A 20529-nucleotide genomic window follows, 5' to 3' on the forward strand; every position below is an offset into this window, starting at 1 on the left:
TGCTAAAATATAAGATTCACAGTGAAAAGAAATCTGCACTGTAAAAAAAATATTTAAATAGAAAAATGTATTATATGTCTTTACCGTGACGTTTGGTCAAAACCTTTTATGATATAAAAAAATAGTACAGTGCCAAATTGAATCTGAAAGGATCACTGAATGCTTCTAATTTATGAAAGGAACAAAAGACCACCTCTATGGGATATTTGAAATCATACTTCAGTGCTTCCTACACATAGACTTTACTTGGGCAGGCTGCTCAGGTATATTAAGAGCCGCAAGTATATTTAGTGACACTTTTTTTTTTACTATTATTATCATCCTTATACACTATTTTTGTATCCGCCCAATATAAACAAACATCCGCGAGCAATTAAGTAGTGGAAAGTCTTCTCTCCTTTACCCGTTTCATACTCATGAGAACAGTAATGACCCACAGAGACCTGCACCTTTTTGCATCTGTCCGGGGTTTCTAAATCTACTAAAATGTCTGGGATTTGGTTTTGCTTTCGTTTTCTAAGCTGTTGTTAATTTTATGTGTACCACTGTGAGAGCAAGCGAAACGTATCTAAATGACTAACTAACTAAAAACATTACAAACTTAACGAAGAGGACAAAATTACATCTAAACTGGCTGCAGAATATTTTTTTTTACACCATTAGAAATGGGTTACTAACTTTTATGTCTTATTTAAACAATCTACACATTTTATTCTCCTAATTATTATAATTTTAGGAGATATTGTCTTTTTATTCATTTTTCTGCCATTTATTTCTCATTTACTGATTATTTTAATAATTTGATGTCTATACATATATATTTATAAAACTCTTTGACAATACTGCACACAATGTCATGCCAATAAAGCAACCTGAACTTGAATGAGATAGAGAGAAGCAGATTTTACCTGTCAGTGGGTGCACATGGCTCCTGAATAGCATTTTTCAGTCTTTTTTTACTTTAACGCATTGAAAAGGAAAAATTTAAAACAGATAATAATAAAAATATTGTTAAAAATCTAAATATGTTTTGTCGCATACAGTTAACTATTTATGTTAACTATTTATTTGCTGTGGGTAAAAGGTCTGTCTCAATCCGGTTACCACCGCAAGTATATTTCAAGCCTGTGGGAAGCACTATACTTACAAATGGCAGTGAAGATAAAAAGTTCAAGTTCAACTAGATCTAGTGAACTCCAACTTAACAACATAAACAATGTACATCAAGCTCCAGCATAATCACTGCTAACCAGTTCTAGTGCATACTTTCTTATTTTACCTTTGCACACTCACAGAAGAAGCATCTTCAAAACACAAAATTTCCAATGCTGAATTGTCATTGTCGACCAACATTCATAGCTAGACTCTCCCTAAAGCTTGCATTATTAAAAAAACACAAACAGAACATCATAAAAGTGAGTTTAGACACCAGGTGCAGCTTGTTCCTCTCCTGCAGCCACCGGCGGGGTCACTCCAAGGGCTAGGATTCCAGCCGGCCTATTTAAGAGCCCATGACTCAGCCGGCCCAGCCCGATGTCAGTCGTGTCAGCCACCAAGGGATCTGGCATTCTAAAGACCCATTGATCAGTGTGGCTCACGTCCCATTACTGACACACCAACACAAGGCCAACGGCATTGACCGAACCTCCGAAAGCTTCGGAGTCAAACGAGGATGAGAGCACCCCTCCCCCACGTCGACTTAATTCAAGCTGTGCGGAGGGAGCAGCGCAGAGTCCAAAGGAAATATGACTCATTTGAGTAACATGAGGCATTCTCCACAGAACTCTTGTTTGTTAAGTGAGGGAGGCCAGCTGAATGCGGCAGTGTGAGACTTCAGGAGGACAGAGGGGAGAAATCACTTATAGTGTCACCTACGTCATCCCAAAGCTCCGCTCCCTGTGTTCGCCGAGCACTTCTTTGGCTTCATTCGAGGACTTTCTCAAGCGTAATGACACAATCGTTCCCTTTAAGAGGAATGTTAAGAACGATTTAGTGCAGCAGAAACTATTAGTCAGCGGAGTCAAAAGGTTGAAAGAACTGCATCACGGGAGAATGCCATCGCTCTGGCTTTAGCTCGACAGTGTGCTAAATGCATTAAACACTTCCTGTGCCAGTTTTACCTTTGATGCAAACCACAGAGCAGGTCTGTAATGATGCTGTAAACACATTTTAATCAGAAGACAGGTGAGCAGCTCGGGCTCACCTAAGATTATGCAAAATGGTGTCATTGAACTGCATGTAATTACATAATCGCCTGTTCATGATTGTTTAAGATAACTGCAATAACTTGCTATTTCAATTCATTTTAAAGTTACATTTAAAGTTGCATCTAGTCATGCTGAAGTTCTTTACAGAAACGAATGAAATTAGTCTTCCTTACAATGATGTATTCAATAAATAAAAAAAGTTTACAAGGAATGCAATTCTTAATTTAAAGCTTAAATGACTGATGACCTTCTCTATTCATTAGAGAATGATGAAAAAAAATACAGTATTTTAATATATTTCTACTTTCTAAAGCAACGCTATTATTTTAAATAATATTTCACCTTAATGCTGTTTTTACTGTATTTTCTGATCAAACAAATGGTGCCTTGGTACATATTCTAAACTTAATGTAAATAAATATCACAATTATTACCACACTAACAGCAACTTTAAGTTAAGTTCTACATGGTGTTATTTCCCTGATCTGGCCATGAATGGTTTGCTTGCTACTCACATCGAGAATAATATTGAATATTTCTTCAAAACACTTATTGCAACCAGCAAACATTTTTTTATGATGCAACATTTAAAAAAAAACTTGAGCATATCTCAAGGAGAGGTAGAAGCATAGCACTGCAGTAAACCAACTCACTTAAACGTCCAAGCACAGCATAATAAAACGAATTCCACTGTTTCAGGAAAGTGACCTAAAGCATAATTCAATTCTCCAATTAGCATAATACCATGTCAAATTGAAGTTGACAAAGTAAAATATAAAGAGCTTTAAATCCTTTTAAACAATGTTTTTAAAAAGAGAATAAATGCCCCAGCAGTTAAAATGAACAGTGTGTCAATTCATAATTTTCAAAAGACACTTTAAAAAACAAAACTTTAACATTTCTGCAGTGCTAAACCAATTAGCTTTATTAATCAGACCAATGTCTACAACAGCTTTGGCTACTGAGACACTCAAATGGGAGAAATGAAGCAAAACATGGAGGGAACTGGGCAGAAATTGCTCTCAAAGCACAGAGCAAGATAATTGTCCATCTTTAGCAAGTTATTAGGGCTTCTCCAGAAGTGCATTTGTAACTACAGCTGAGTGTGCAGTAAGCTAAAGTAATTAAAATGGTTATTAAATGGTATTAGCTGAGCTTGATTATGATTACTTAAGCTGTGTAATCTAGGTAAAATCCTCTCCCTGCACACAGTGTCCACGTCTCTCTTGAAAGAGAGAAAAAAAGAGAGTCTCTGTTACCTTCAGCAGGCTTTGAGTGAAATGTATTGTGCTGTTCTGTTGTACTGTTTTAAGAGACAGAAGACACAAATAAGTCCTCCAATTCCACTGTGACGCACCCTTGCAGACCAGCCCGTTTTGCCAAGGACAAACAGGCAATGCAGCAAGACATTTTTCTGCACTCATAGTGAAAGCAATGAACATACACTAAGGTGTATCCCCACACATTTCACTGACGTGAACAGACGGCATGTGTAGTCAAATAGGTAACGCCGCATGGTTAATGAAAGTGACTGAGTGCATGCAACCTGTTGAAACCACAAAACGCTACAGTAGATTGAGAAGAAGGTTAGTCAAACCAAACCAATGCAAAAGGCCAAAAAAATCAGCCAAAACCCCGTTTGCAGCCATGACAAATTTGATCTGGAGGGTAGGACGGGTCTCCAGCCAGGTAATGAGGGCGAATGACACATAATATGTCCACTGCACTGCATATCTGGAGTTCCAACTGCTGTTGGATCTGCCAGAGTAGCACAGCACAGACCAACATCTAACAAAGTTCTCTGTACATGGAGAGACTGGTAGAGCTCTGGCAGTGTATTTCAGCATTAATAAAAAATGAAAGTGTAGTGCTTCGGTAGATCTGCGCTCCTCTTCCCAGGGGTGGGGGGTTGTTTGAAAAACTCTGAACCAGTGCAGCATTCCCATATCCACCCATATCTAGTGAGGGGCTCTTTAAAAATTCATTAATTTACAGCAAAAATAGATTAAAGCACCCAGCTGAGCAAAACTCGAAATTTGGCTCCTGAATAACATTAATAATAAAACAGCTCCCAAAAGCCCCGGGGGTTTCGCCTGAAGAAACTGTGTTGGCTTCAGCTCACCTCGTAACACCTTGTGAAAAGCTCTCTCTTTTTTGTAAATGCTCAAATATTTTAATTGCCATTCATGAGAAGGAATTGCTGCAAAATTGTTCTGCCTTTCAACGTCAATCTATTTCCAATCTGATCATAGTCTAGAAGCTGCGAAACTAGCAACCGGTGGCCCAAAAACGCCTGGAACTGCAGTTACTGTAATTGCTCTGGTCAGTTCTAAATGAGGTTCACTTAAGTGCAATTATCCCCCAGTGATCTTTCACATAAAGAGACTTCTTGAACATGAAAAAGTGGGCTCACACAATATGACTGCAAACAAGATTCAAATTGGAATCAGAGATGAATGGCTTCATAGCTCATCTGCATTCTAGTGATGAACGACTTTGCTAATGAAGACCGAGCTACTTACTGACTCTCACCGCTAGCACAGCACGGCTTCATATCGGATTTGAGCATAACAAGAGCTTTGGCATTTAGAGTATTACTGCGACAGCTTAAATGGACAATATAAAAATGGATGGAGAAAAATAGTTGACCAGTCGCCCAACATCAATTGACAAGAGACTGTTGGTAGATGGAAGGTGCGTTCACACTGGGCAGGATTGCTTATCTGCTGTTAGTGCAGTTGATTTGAATTAGTGTGCCATTGGAACTTTTGTGTGTACCAAACAAGTGGACAGAAACTGAAAATGGGTCTCAGTCCACTTACAAATGAACTTGATTTGCCTGAAATATGACACAACAGCCATTTTCTAATGGTAAGAGTGTTGGACTTGGGATCAAAAGGTTGCAGGTTTGAGTACCGGCACCAACAGGGGTTGTTGGTGGTCGAGTGAATAAATATCCACCTCAATGTCACGGCTGAGGTGATTTCCTTGAACAAGGCATGAAATCCTTAACTGGTAACCGCTCCGGGTTTGTGTTCACACGTGTAAGTTGGTTTGGATAAAAGCATCTGCTAAATACATTCATTCATTCACAACATGGACCAACGACATCTAAACAAACCAAAAACAGAACACAATGTCACAGGATGTGCCCATAAAATAAAGAGAACAGTCTTGATGATCCCATTACAGTTCAAATCAGGCATTGGAAATCCAGCATCTTATAGCAGGTCTTTATTTGGGTGTGTGGCAGAGAAATTAACGGTACTCTTGTGACTCATTTACACACTTCAGTTCTTCATGAGATAAAAAAAAACTACAAGTGTGTATATACTATGAGCATGATTAAGAGCAGTTCCGAAATGTTTTGCCTCTTAATTCATCCCATTTTCAGTTTTAAAATTGACAGTATTAGCCCTGCTAATATTATTAACCTCTTCACTGTAGTGTAATCAGCACTGATGTATCCTTAAGGAACATAACCTAACAGTATTGGGCTCTCATCAAAATAATAAGCTGACTAGTCTTTTAGACAACCTCAAACTAATCCATTTCGAACACTATTTCCTGATACAAAAGGAAAGAAGATGCTGCAATAAGACTGCTGTAATATTAATTGTGGCAGCTTGTCTGAATTAACACAGCTTACCAGAATGTAAATGATTCTGCATTTAACTAATAAACGCTAATTATTTTAACACTAGCATTGCAAGGGTGCTATGCTCTGACTAATTTCTATCCCAACAAGCACCGACATGCAGTACTGACAATCACTGATGGCTGCAGAAAGGAAAAGAAGACAATACAAAACACAGAAAAAGAGTAATAACAAGAGATACATTTTATCTAAATATTTGATATCGTTGTCAGTGGGACTGGAGGACAAGCGGGTTACCTTTCCGAACTGGGGAAGCCATGCATTTAGCTTGCCTGGACCCCATTTACCAACAGGGGTCTGATAACTTCATCTCACGGACAGCCATTTGAATAATCGCTTCAACAAGGGGGAAAAATTAAAAGGCTCTCAGTGAGACAGGGCTGGGCAAAGGGCCATCTCTGAATTCCAAATGAGCTATTGGTATGCGAAAGGTGAGTGTCTGTCTCTTTTTGCCCACGTCAGACTGCTCAATCTACACACGCCTTGTTGCTAATTCAATGTCATTATGGATGTTCTCACCATCACAAACTAAAATCTGTCTGATTGTGGAAAACTAATGGAGAAACTAATGGGAAGCATACCACTTGTTGCAAGCAGACAGACAGAGAGAGAGAGAGAGAGAGAGAGAGAGAGAGAGAGAGAGAGAGAGAGAGAGAATGATACACTTGTGTCGTGTGAAACCAGTGTAAGAGAACAGATGTTTGTGCAGCACAGCTGGAGAAAGGCTTAACTTTTCTAAATGTGGGACAAAATCTCATCAACTAATTCAGCAGAGGGGAAAAATAAAAAAAATATGCAAATGCATTAGAAAACACTGTAAACAGTGTAACAGTAAAGACAGCTCATTACACTGAACACCATATAGCGCCAATGTATAAAATATGTATCACACAGTCACCAAAGATCTAAAGCGCCATACAATGGCCCATTTGGCATGTAGCCTATGGCGTCGTTTAGGAATGATAAAGTAGGTGGAATGCATAAAGCCAGCAGTTTCCAGGTGAGTTTAGACATAGCGGCAGGATGCCCACTGAGGCCTGAGGGCAAGACGGAGACGAGTCTGTATGCAATACTGCAGAGAAGGCCTCGTCAGATCCTGGCATGGGAACAGTTATGGTACGCAACAACAGATGCCATGCTTGTGTTCTTTAACAGCTCCCATTCCAGCCCATTTAGCAAAGCACTAATGAACAACATGAAAGATAGAAGACACTTAAGGGGTAATACCTTTCTTAAGGCAGGATTTAAACCCGGTGTAACAAATACTTCTTTCATTACTATTTTCACTACTTTACTTTTATTTAGGATACTGCACATAGTAAACATGCAATCAAATTAACAGTACAATGCAGTTTGATAAATGAATCTCTCTACAACTTCATATCATTATATATGTATTATTAAGAGTTTATTAGATAATATTAAGTCACAATGTGCAAAGATGTGAATAATATTTTTTTCATGTTGAATGAAGATGATGAATTTTAAACTGACTATTAAATGACAGATACTCCAGATGCTTTTTGTACCCAATTAAAATGTTTTTTAAACATTCGGAAATCAAAATAGTTTATAAGTAGGCATGCGCCAGAAAAAGTTTTTGATTGGCATGATAACCTTGGATAAAAATATCACGGTTTCACGCTATAACACTATAGTGATTACTGCTCTAAAACATAATCTATTTTTTAAATGCCGGGGTAAAAATACAACAACTTTTCCCTCACTGAACATAATATATTTTAATCAATTTAAATATTTTGAATAGTTCCAGAATACTCTAACTTCTTTACACCTTTGGATATCCATCTTTTCTTTGGATAAGGATAAGCCACTGCACTTTTCAGCTGTATAGCATGCTTGGATGTTGTTTTATAAGCGATTGTTTTTGCAGTTGTTTGCTGAATCGTGCCCTGACCAACAGCTTTTGATGTTGAGATAGTGTTGCCGTAAAAAACTAAATAAAATAGTTATACTGTAGAAAAATGTTGATGATTTTAAAACCTTGACTTTTCCAAACCACAGTAGAGCTTGAAACTGGTTATCATGCCATGCCTTTAGCGAGGCAATAAATAAATATTTTCATAATTGAATAATGCAGTAATTTCTTGATTATTTCACTAATTCCTCAGTAGGCTATGGTCATTTTTGAGTAAAATTGAGTTACACTTATTCTTTCTAATGAAAGAAATCACTTCAACTCAATAGACCAATATCTGTTTTCGGTCCCTCTCTGCAGTCATCAATTGGACAGTTGTATAAGGACTCTATATCTTTACATAAGCTTGCAATTCGATTAGAATCTAGATTTGATTGAATTCCATATTTAATATGGACATATATACAGCACATTTTCATTTTTCTTGAAGGAAATCTCCCACTAATCCTTTAAACTAAACAGAAAACCTAGTCAGCTGGTACATATGTAATGTTACATGACATTGTTTACAAGCAGTTTTATTTGACATCTTTCAGTGCCTGACACAGCGTTTACTTGAGAAACAATGCATTTTGGTAAGTTCAACTGTTACTTTCAGCATACCCACTGATGTTCAGCAATCTGTCATTGAAATGCAGAGCAAAATGGACATAAGTTTAAAGTGGAGACTTTGTTTCATACGAAGAGCCCTATGGCCATGGGTCAAAATCATATAACCGCTGACCATTAAAATGAGCTTTAACACTATTCCATAACAAAAATATATAATAAAGTTCCCTATTGTTTTTGTGTTAGTTTTTAATGCCGTTTTCACCCTGTAGACCTCCAATATCTACCCATATCAGAATATAATTTACCCACTAAATTCTAGGTCCCTAATAGCATCATCCTCCAAAACATTTTTGGAGGGAAAAAGACAGCAAAAACCTGTGCAAACAGCAGCAATAAATGTGGTGATGTGAAACAACATTTCCTTAAATAAAACTGCAAATAGTGCTTTGATTCAACACCTTAACCACACATACAGTGTCCTATAATACTTTACATCAATATACGAGTCCAAAGTTAGAGCTCAAAAAGTACAGCACATCATGCAGGACTTACAACACCTTTTTAAACAAATGCAAAGTTCTTGATGCAATAATTGTAAATACTAAAAGGCAGCAGTTTCAGCACAAGAACCACCAGGCGTGTTCTGACAGGCAACTGATGGTTCAATCATTTTCTGCGTTCTGTGAGCTGACAACCCAAAGACAAACAAGTCTGGTGCTAACGTGAATCTTTCACACTATTGTACTGCCACACTGACTGGGTGGGGAAAATATGTCTCGGGCAGTTCACATGTGTCCATCATTCAATATTTTAAGCATGCTGGTGCATAATTCAACAGTCTCTCTCTCCAATTGTACAAGATTCTTTAAGCAAATGAGGAGGAGGGAATCCCATTATAACTAATAGAATGCTGCTGGTCAATCCTCATATACCAAAAATATGCAAACAAAAATATGCAGACAAGCTGTCATTGTCAACCTAAAGCGAGACACTACAGGCAAAACCACTGCTTTTTATGCACTGCTCAATTTTAAAATGTTTGGCTATCTTGCAGTCTTTTACTATACAAAATCATTATATTATATTATTTTATTTTATATTATATTATATTATATTATTCTTTCATTCATTTTCTTTTAGTCCCTTTATTAACCAGGGGTCGCCACAGCGGAATGAACCGCCAATTAAATTATATTGTATTATAGAACACCTTAGTTTGAGTAACTATTAACTAGTGCCTTATTATCTGGCTATTAAGATCCTGGGTGTTTATTTGTATATTTAAAGTACATATTAAGTATGATCTTTTCCTCCATCTCTAATTCTATAATACTTAGACCTATAACTACTACCTTAACTATTAATAAGCAGCAGATTAGGAGTTTACTGAAACAAAAAATTGTTATTGGTTTACTGGTTTAAGTGAGAATTGTATCCTAAAATAAAACACAATCTTGTAATATGTCACATTAGTTAGGCCGGTGAATGTAAAGTGTACCAAAAAGAGAAAGATTTAAACTTTTAAAATGTAATTTCCACAACATTATAGAAAAACATACAGGTCTATTTTGTTTATTTGCAAGCAAAATAATTAAACATTATGCTTTAGACTGTAAGTGACATGAGAAAACCCCACAATATTAAACTATTTTATCCTGTATTAAAGGATTGCTAGTGTCAAGTGTGACTGTACAAAAAACTAAAGATTAAAGAGGAAATCTAATTTTACTACCCAGTATTAAAGAAAAACATGGTCTAATTAATTCAAATCAACGTATTCAATGTATTAGGCTTTTGCTATAGCATAAGCAGACAATTCAATTGTTAAATGCAATTATAAAAGTAAAAAAAAAGATAATAAAATGCATATGCAATAAGATAACACATGCACATTTAAAACGTAGTCTTAAAAAGTTAAATACAAAAATATCCATCATTTTGCACAGTGATAAAACACCCAAAAATCCATGTGTTAAGACTATTCACCTGTGCGATCACGCCTGATGCCACATTATGGTGGCTCCATGTGAATTATAAAGGTCAGACACTGCGACATAAACAACAAGAAATCAAATTCAAGGCAGAGCACAACATGACAGAAAAAGGTCTGTTCTTGCAGTAGCTAAAGGGGAAAATCCAAAATACCTGACAGACAGCGGCTAACATTCCAGCAGCTGACTAGACGAGGGGACTTGTGCTGCACATGACAGCTAAGGTTACCAATATATGCTGCATTCAATCATGCAAACGTGCTTTTAAGCAGGATCTGATATGCATTGCATTCTGTCATCAAATGTTTAAATGCTAGATTGACTGGAGAGAAATAGAAATAACTCTTGCACAACTTCACAAAGTCAAACTGCAATCGTCTATTTACCAGAGCTCCCATGCATATTATTAATGGCACAACAAGTTGGCCAGGATTCGCATTTAAAATGACACGCAGCTGCCGCGCGTCTGTTTCCAAAATATTAATAGATTCGGCCTCCACCTCCAACTACTGTTAGTTGACAGGACCAAAAGTTGCTCGTTTGGCAGTTCCCTGTCGATGAGCTCCCTTCCAGCTCGCCTTACTGACCGAGTTTCAGTCACAAATATTTCACGTCAAACGCCTGTCAGTTGAGGGTACAAATAGCAGGCGAGCTAAAGTAAAGCTTGCGGCTAATTAGCAGCTCCCTCTCGCTACCTGTCTGACAAAACCGTATTGGCGGCTAGCAGGCGTGCTAACTAAACTTGTTCTCCAGTGACAGTGGAGCTTGCAGTGTCCCCACCTGCCCCCGACCGACGGCGGCAACCACGGCAGCAGCACCTCACTCGAGGCCTGGACGTCTGTCCGTTCTCCCGCTCTGCTCTGAACTTCAGCACCACACAACTAACAGTTAAAGTCGTCCATTTTTCGCGGGCCCTGACTTCAACTTCGCGAGCTCCATGTCGCGAGCTCGCGCCGTTCAGCCGTACTCACCCAGGCTCGTGTCCGCTTCTGGAGGCCAGTGCAGGTCTGTCAAAGTTAGCCGCCCCCTCCCCTTCCTTTATTTCAATCACAGCTCCCTCTCTCCTCGAAATGAGCCTCAACTCTCCGTGTTTGTCGTGGGTTTGAGACCCGCAATCCCTTTACCGGTTTGTCCGTGGCGTCTCCTGGCTTCTCCGCCTCTCTCTCGCTCGTTCGTCTTTCTCTCTGAATAGCTAACATCCGGGGAATGCGCGGATCACAAATCCGGAACTACTTTTGGACAGAGAACGGCCCACTGTACCAAGCTGCGACAGGGCTTGCAGCCGGAAAGTAGTGCCTGCTTTTAGTGAGAAGAATAAAATTACGAGAATTATAATCGATTTCCTCTCACGTAGTTCAGCCCTATTATATCAGAATCATATCAAAATGATTGTGAATAATAAAGAGTTTTATCGATTCATGAGAAACTTTATATTTAAAAATGAATTTTATTAATCGTTTTCTTTGTCTTTGAAAAAAAAAATGCTTTTCATGGACCAGTGTGGATTGTGATCTCGTGACTCTTTGGTATTTTTTTAATATTAATCTTGAATATAAAAATAAATGGCGTTAAATGAATCTACATACAATAAAATAACAATGAAAAATCATGAAGGTTAATTAATATATTATAAATAATAATAATAATAATAATAATAATAATAATAATAATAATAATAATAATAATAATAATAATAATAACAACAACAGGTTGACATAATAGCTTCTTTATTTCTTGTAATTTATTACATTGTTAATATTTAAAAATATTTGTATAATTGTGAATCTTAATAAAGAGATCACATGGGTAAAATTGGTATATCCTCAAATGAGTTTTCAATAATAATAATAATAATAATAATAATAATAATAAGAAGAAGAAGAAGAAGAAGAAGAAGAAGAAGAAGAATAACTGGGCGATGCAGTGAGTGAGGGTGCAGTAGGTAGTGCTGTCGCCTCACAGCAAGAAGGTGGCTGGTTCGAGCCTCGACTGGGTCAGTTGGCATTTCTGTGTGGAGTTTGCATGTTCTCCCTGCGTTCACAAATCTAGTTCACAAATGCTCCGGTTTCTCCCAAAGACATGAGGAACAGGTAAATTGGGTAGGCTAAATTGTCCGTAGTGTATGAGTATGACTGAGTGTGTATGGATGTTTCCCAGAGATGGATTTCAGCTGGAAGGGCATCTGCTGCATAAAACATGTGCTGGATAAGTTGGCGGTTCATTCCGCTGTGGCGACCCCAGATTAATAAATGGACTAAGCCGAAAAGAAAATGAATGAATAAATAATAATAACAACAATAATAATAATGATGTAATAATAATAATAATAATAATAATAATAATAATAGTTATTATTATTATTATTATTATTATTATTGTTGTTGTTGTTGTTATTAACAGTAATAATAACAATAACATACATTTTAATAATGAAACATTGAAGATTCATTAAATAATATACTAATGGTATATTATATTATATTCGTTCATTCATTAATTATATTTTCGGCTTAGTCCCTTTATTATCAGGGGTCACCACAGCGGAATGAACCGCCTATATTATGTTATATTATATTATATTATATTATATTATATTATATTATATTATATTATATTATATTATATTATATTATATTATATTATATTATATATTCAATGTTGTTTTTAATATTTCTGAATAGATATAATAATTACCATCTTTGCAACACAAAGTTATAAACCCTGGAACTTTTTTCTATTTTATATATTTTTTTAGAATGAATAAAAATTACATTCATATAGCATTCAAGTTTTTATTACACCAGCCATAAATGTAATCAAAATGATTTACAGCTAAATACTTCTCATCTCGGATTGCTTAAACAATACTGCCCCCTGTGATCCTGGAGGTGGACCACATGTTGGATGGATAACACAGTCTGTTGTTTATAATAAGTAAAACATTAAACAAATAATTTATTATACTCTCGTTGTTTTACCTCTGCTGTCTTGTGCACTTACTTTTGTCTCTCATGCGACTGTGGTTCTTGTTCACCATAAATGCAGACAATAATAGAAATCTGAAACCTTTATTTTGGAATTTACGCAGCAGCCCTCTGAAAGAGCCAATCACAACAGCGAAAGCCGCGCATGCGCACTTTCAATCATAATAAGTTATAGGAACTGCTCCTGCCGATCTGTCACACACTCAGTTCAAGTTTATTAGGGTCGTTCCGCAGGTTATTTGTGAGTGAGCAAACAGGTAAACCTTTGCTACGCTTGTTATGTTAATTGTTATGTATTAGCGCGATTATCAGAGTAGCTCATACACCGACAATATTATATTGCTTTAGAAAGCCACAGATTTTGTGTAGTACAGATATTCACTGATAATGCATTAGAATCTATGATTAGAATGCTGTAAGTTATGACAATGATAATACTATTTCTCTCATTTTACTTAGAATTAGAGCAAACGCTTGGTCAATCATTCACCTGACAGTCGTTTATTTATTATTAGTCAAAGTGCTACTCAGTAATAATTATGCAGTGTGTTATTTTGGGTCTGGAATCATCTTTGGTATATTTTATTGGTATGATAATTAACCGTAATGATTTTTACTAATGTTACACATCCTGTGGAGGTCAAAATCGGTGAAGCACTTGGTTATTTATTTATTTAATATATTTATTTATTAATGAATTAAAAATGAATTTTAGTTGTGGCTAAAAGTGAAAGTGTTTTACAAATTAAGCAAGGCACTTCAACAAAAACCCTTTATTTTTTGGAAAACACAATGATCCAAATTTAGAGAACGGCATTAATTACTGCATGACGAACGATTAAAGCTAAACCTTCTGGTTACATCAGTCAAAAATGAGTAGAAGTGAAATAAATTACATTTTTTCTTTAGTCACTGAAGCGAACTTTGGACCAGACCTCAGCAAAGGTTAGTCTAGCGTTTTGATTCATTCATTCTGCTAATGAGAGGTTTGGTCACTGCAGAGGCTTTCAGTCCAAATTCTCTTAAACATTGAGATAAGTCAGAAACATTGTAAATGTAAATAAATAAATAAATAAATAACTTCTTTTAACACACCTCCCTGAAGTTTTTAGTATACATTGGAAGAGCTTGATTAGCTGGTTCAGGTGTGTTTAATTAACTAAAATATGCAGGATACTGGCCCCCCAGGACTGAGTTTGGACACCCCTGCTTTATATTTTAGGGGATATTATATATATTTGGAGCAAGGGAAGAAAATGCCTGGTCACCTATAGGGTCCAGACGAGTGAAGGGACCTGTGAAAATACCAGAATCAGAGGAACAGAAACTGGATTAATGTGTTTCCTCATTTTGGTCTCTTTCAGAATTCTAGCAGCTAAGTTTTGGACACACTTTATTTTATTTAGGGTGGTTTTTGAAATGCTGGCAAGCAGACTATTATTAACGTATTCAATGTCGGAGAAAATAAATGTGTTAACCAGTTTTCAGCCACCATAAAGGACAGCATGGGTTGAATTTTCTTTCAGTTCAATTAATCTTTATTTCTAGAGTGCTTTTACAATGTATATTGTGTCAAAGCAGCTGATACTACTAGATAAAGTTCTAGTGAATTAAAACTTTTTCAGTGCAGTCGTCACAGTTTAGTTCAGTTTTCATCAAAGTTCAGTATAAATCAGTTCAGTGTAATGCAAATGTCACTGCAGAAAGCCAAAACACTGAAGAGCAACTTTCAGAGATACTGTACACTAATACAAGACGGTACAGCTGAAATGTCTCCATGTTTTGAGTCAATGTAGATTTGAAAATCATCTGCATAGGCCAAGGAACCTAAAAGGTGACCAAAAGGTGAAATGTACATGGAGCAAAGTAATGGACTTAAGATTGAACCCTGGGATACACCAAATTTGACTGAGCCAATTTTGAACTTGTCTCCACACTAGATGACAAGCTGCATGTGGTTTAAGAGGTGTGACTTGAGCCACTTTAGTGCATTCTAAGCAACGCCAAACACAGATTCTATTTGAGATGTAAAAAGAGTGATCCACCATGTTGAAGACGACACTAAGTGTTAAGAAGGATAAAACAGACAAGCAGCCAACCTCCACAGCTAGAAGCAAATCATTCCTGTGCAAGGAAATTTGCAGAGGCCAGATTGTCAAGGCTCAAATAAATGTTAAGTTTAAAGTGAGTTTGTAATTGAGATGCCACAATTCAATTAAGAATTTTGTGTAAAAACATAAGGTTTAAAATGGGATGGTAGTTATTTAAATTGTCCAGGTCATTGTTGATTTTTTTTTTTTTTTTTTTTTTTTTGGAATAACTGTAATCAAAGCAATTTTGTGTGACTTTTCTTGCTATGGCTGAAAGGCCTTCCTCTGGACAACCTGCTATCAGAGGGTCTCAGTCACGATAGAAAGTTTCAATGAAAACTGGCAGATTCAGCTGCCAGTTAAATAGGGTTTGTCAGATACGAAAGCTACCAGATTAACGCCAATATGGGGGAGGGTCTCAAAGTGTTCTCTAAATTTGATCAGTGTTTTTTTTTTTCTTTTTCAAATGTATGAAAATTTTCATGAAATTTTCTTTAAAAAAAATTCTCCTGTTTAGCTTTTTTGAAGATATCCTAACAGGAGAAGATCGATATCCTAACAGGACACATAGAAATCTACAAAATATTAAGTTGTTTTTAATTTTTAGTATGTTTAACTGATCATACTACTGATCATCACATTTTTTACTGTGATAGTAATTAAGTTGTAATTAATTTGCAAACTAAATTATTCATAATTGCATGCAGTAACTCTAAACCGAACCCTAGTCCTAACTTTCTAGGACAGAGAGGACCAACGTAGGGCCCGTGGGCCAAAGTTGGCCCATGGTAACTTTTGATTTGGTCCTATCTGAAAAGAGAAAGAGTAGGGATGGGGAGGTGGTTTGAGCAAATACCTTTGACAGAGATTGTGATTTCGAATTTAGCGTAACCTTTTTTGTGTGTTTGTTTGTTTGTTTTATTTCTGAGCAACAAAAAACTCCAACTGTTTCAATTATATGATGTAAATGAATCAGATTTTTAGAATGTAAATACTGCCACTTGACCTGTTTATGTTTTTTGCATTTTCTAGTTATTTTTAAATATTATCAAATAAATTAAGAAATTTCCCATGGCAAATTTAATGTAATACGCTTTTGGTGAATATATATTCAGCCCACAACCCTCAATCAAGGTTGTTTTTGGGCCTTTTATTAGAAAAACTTTGGGCACCCATGTTCTAGAGGATAAAAGTTAAAGAATGTTACTAATTGTAAAATAATGTGGAACCCAAAATTCTCATTTCAAATTGCCATTCATGGCCATATGTGCATTAATAACATTTTAATAACTAAAACTTTTTCTTTCAGGTTTGCCATGGCCCATTCCGACCGCTCCGCTTCAAGTGCAGAAGATAGAGGACTGTCTGAAGAGTTTGCAGTCCCCTCTCACGTGGAGGAGGTTAAGAAACTCATGGCAGACTTTGCCAAGCATCACGGGTCAGCCGGCCGCAGAGTAGTCCTCATTACCTCTGGAGGAACTAAAGTACCTCTGGAATCCCGAACGGTGCGATTCCTGGACAACTTCAGCAGTGGTCGGCGAGGGTCGTCTTCTGCTGAGTATTTTCTGGACTCTGGCTATGCAGTGATCTTTCTCCACAGGCATCGTTCCCTCTATCCATACACTCGCTTATACACAGGGGTCAATATACTGGACAGCTTACAATTAGAGACTGGTAAAGAGGATACCAGTCAGGTACTGGTGGATCAGAAAGCACTTCCAAACATTGCAAAGGTTTTAAAGCGCTATCAGGCGGTGAAAGCATCGGGATTACTGCTTCCAGTGGAGTTCAACACATTGTCAGAATACCTCCATCTTCTCAAAGCTGCAGCCCAAGCTTTAAGCTCCATTGGTGAACAAAGACACTTTAAATATGATTTTAGATCGAATACATTTTTAGCGGGATTACTTGTTATATTAATTTGTGGCTTTTTTGTCTTCTAGGATCCAAGGCTATGTTTTATTTGGCTGCTGCTGTTTCTGATTTCTACATCCCAGCATCTGAAATGCCAGAACACAAAATTCAGTCCTCTAATGGGCCACTTCAGGTGTAGTATAATAAATACATACAGTAATTTAGTACCACAGGATAGACCACAGGATCTAGATCTAATTGGGCTATTTTCACTCATATTCATAACATATAAATGGAAAAAGTCATTCATTTTTAATTTACAAAATCTTTATTATTTCTTCTTACTTTGTATACTAATATAAAGAAGCACTGTTTGATCTTTTATCATTTTTTATATATTTTATAATATACATTACCATCACAAGTTTGGGGTCAGTAGGATTTTTAAATGTTTTAAAATGAGCTTAACCTGCTCACCAAGGCTTCATTTATTTAATTAAAAATACAGCTGAAATTGTACAATTGTGAAATGTTATATTGCACTATAAAATAAAAGTAGTTTATTATCGAATTTTATAATTTATTCCAGTGATTTTAAAGATAAATTTTCAGCTTCAGAACTCCAGTCTTCAGAATCACATGCTCCTTCAGAAATCTCTCTAATAATATTTATTATTACTATTATTATTATTAAAGGTGATTGTAATAAAAGCAATAATGACTGGAGTAATTAATTCATTTGAAACAACATACAATAAGCAGTTAAATAAAATTTTAACAATTTTTTTTTTCCTTTTAATAAATATTACCTTGATGAACAGAATAAATTTCTTAATAAAACTGTCCCCAAACTTTTGACCGGTAGTGTATTAAAATATTTCCTTATATAACAGTTCTAGGCAGGGTTATTATTGTCAAGTAAAGGCATATAGCTTATAATTGTTTTCTCAACTAGTTGCCAAGGAAATGTTGGTTTCATTTTAAAGCCTTATCAACGCATGATGCAAGAACAATAAATATGTACAGGATTTTTGTTATTTTTAGTTCATTAAAACGTTCATGTTCATTTAGTGTATAAACTTAAGACTTTAATAATGTGGTCGAGCATTTACCAGGGATTCACCAAGTCAAATTTAAGACTTTAAGACCATTATGAATTAAATTTCAGACTTATACTTGGCTAAACCACAAGGATTTTTACTTGTCCCATTAAAAAAAAATTACGTGAATAATAATTAAGTCGAAACATGCTAACCATCATTACACTTTTTTTCAGCTTTTCTGACAAGCTTTAAAAACTATAATAAACTAACAGTACAGCAGTCTGTCCAAGTCAGATGGTGACTGCTTACAGGTTCTGGCCTGATTGGGTAGCTTTACATGGACGTTGGAAAATTAAGAATCATTTAAAATTATCAGCAGATTTAAGACTTTTTATAACCCCACAGACACCCTGACTTACAGATTAATATTAAATACTTTTAAAGTCGTTACCAAAATGTTTCTCATTTTGTATGAATGTATTAAAAGTAACTGAAAATAAAATTTAGTTTTTAAATTAAACTAAAATAATACTAGAGTGTTAGGCTACATTTTCTTGATTTAGTCAATGCTCAGGCTGTTTTTGTGTCCTTTAGATAAGCATGAAGATGGTTCCCAAGATGCTGTCTCCACTGGTGAAGGACTGGGCACCTCAGGCATTCGTCATCTCTTTCAAGTTGGAAACGAACCCCTCCATCCTTCTGGAGAAAGCACGGCGTGCATTAGAAACCTACAACCATCAGGCTGTGGTTGCGAATGTTCTTGACACACGTCGTGGTTATGTGGTCGTCGTCACCAAAGACACTCAATACGAGCTGCTCCTCACAGACGAGGAAGTGCAAAAAGAGGCCGAGATTGAGGACAAGATCGTCAGCAGTCTGACCGCTGCTCACAGTCAGTTTATATCTCAACAAATATGAAAAATCTTGCTGCAATTGCACAGCATGCAGACACAAGTTGCTCTTTCAGGCAGATCTAGAACCAGGTTTTTGTTGTATTCTACCAATCATGCTTCAAATTTAAAAAGAAAAGTTGATTCTAGAAAACCGGCTTCTGCAAGTTAAAAAGTTTGAAATGTAATTATTTAAGATCTAATACTTTAGATTAATTTCTTCTGTTAAAAGAGATCAGCATACAAGTTATTATCTTCTTAATAGGTCCTTTAAGCATAGTGTTCAAAGTTAATATAATATAAATGTATGCTTTTCTAACTGTAATCTTAAGCTTAATATTACATTTGTTTTTGATAATAAAACTTCAGACCGATGATGGCAACTACACTGTAAATATTGGTTAGTTAACTAAAGCGAGTAAACCAATTGCCTTAAAAGCAACAAGGTGACTTTACAAAAATAATGTGAGTAAACCCTTGAAACTGTTAAGTTGACTTGATTTTTTATAATTATGCAAATTGTGTTTTCTACACCAACTAATCCTTTTTACAGTGTCAGACTATTTTAGCCCATCTGTTTTCAAATAATTACTGTGATTTGCACAATATTACATATTTGGTGCTTTATTAAGTCTATAAAATCTACAATTATGGCCTCTATTGAATTTAGAAGGCATACTGGAGTCTGGAAGAGCAGATTTATTTTACTGTGTGTCATTTTGCTATAAGCTGGAAAAAACTAATAGAATAAAGGAGTATTGGAAAAAGTGACACGTTTATTTTTATTTTTTTTAAAAGTGAGTATTATTAGCATAATTATAAAAATCAAGTCAACTTCAAAGTTTCAAGTTACAATGTGTTAACTTGCATTACTTTTGTGAAGTCAACTTGTTGCTTTTAAGGCATTTAAAGGCATTGGTTTACTCGCTTCAGTTAACTAATCACTTTTTACGGTGTATATCATGAAGCAAGTGTGTATGAATGATGTATTAATGTATTTCTGCAATAAACATTAAACGCTTCTATAACTTTGAAGTTAAAAAACATTTTTAATATGGTAACATTTTAGCACATCGATGCAAACAGAACTCATTTTATCTCATTGTACAAAATGCCATTTGCATAGACTTGAAAAAATTACTTTTGCTGCTTGTTAAAACAAACTACTTGCGTAAAAAGAGTTGAATAATCAATTCTAAAGGTTTATTTGGGACAACTTAATTGTTTTGTTCGATCCACTTAAATTTGTAAGAACAATTAAAGTAACTTAATCGATTTGTGTTGGGACCCAGCATTTTTTACAGTGTATGTTGATGTTAGA

The 20529-nt window shown here is 35.8% G+C and overlaps 2 protein-coding genes across 2 annotated transcripts in view; one reads left to right on the forward strand and one right to left on the reverse strand.

Moving 5' to 3' along the window:
• foxj3 (forkhead box J3) overlaps nucleotides 1–11523 on the reverse strand; it is a 112052-nt gene extending 100529 nt beyond the window's left edge. Inside the window, 1 exon segment of the mRNA XM_056467787.1 lies at nucleotides 11319–11523. The gene's annotated coding sequence lies outside the window, so the exon portion shown is untranslated.
• A 1976-nt stretch (nucleotides 11524–13499) lies between these two features.
• ppcs (phosphopantothenoylcysteine synthetase) lies at nucleotides 13500–20483 on the forward strand. The gene is made up of 4 exons (XM_056468317.1): nucleotides 13500–13588; nucleotides 16731–17272; nucleotides 17365–17468; nucleotides 18913–20483. The coding sequence occupies exons 2-4, from the start codon at nucleotides 16738–16740 to the stop codon at nucleotides 19234–19236; spliced, it is 963 nt and encodes a 320-aa protein (XP_056324292.1). The 5' UTR covers nucleotides 13500–13588; nucleotides 16731–16737; the 3' UTR covers nucleotides 19237–20483.
• Nucleotides 20484–20529: the final 46 nt, after the last annotated feature.

The sequence above is a fragment of the Danio aesculapii genome, chromosome 11 (genome assembly GCF_903798145.1).
Source record: "Danio aesculapii chromosome 11, fDanAes4.1, whole genome shotgun sequence".
NCBI lineage: Eukaryota > Metazoa > Chordata > Actinopteri > Cypriniformes > Danionidae > Danio > Danio aesculapii.

Excerpts from the sequence above, each read along its gene's own strand:
- ppcs (XM_056468317.1), top strand. The coding sequence starts at position 16,738 with ATGGCCCATTCCGACCGCTCCGCTTCAAGTGCAGAAGATAGAGGACTG. Across the intron at positions 17,273-17,364 it reads CCAAGCTTTAAGCTCCATTG|GATCCAAGGCTATGTTTTAT; the intron begins GTGAACAAAGAC and ends TTTGTCTTCTAG. Across the intron at positions 17,469-18,912 it reads CCTCTAATGGGCCACTTCAG|ATAAGCATGAAGATGGTTCC; the intron begins GTGTAGTATAAT and ends TGTGTCCTTTAG.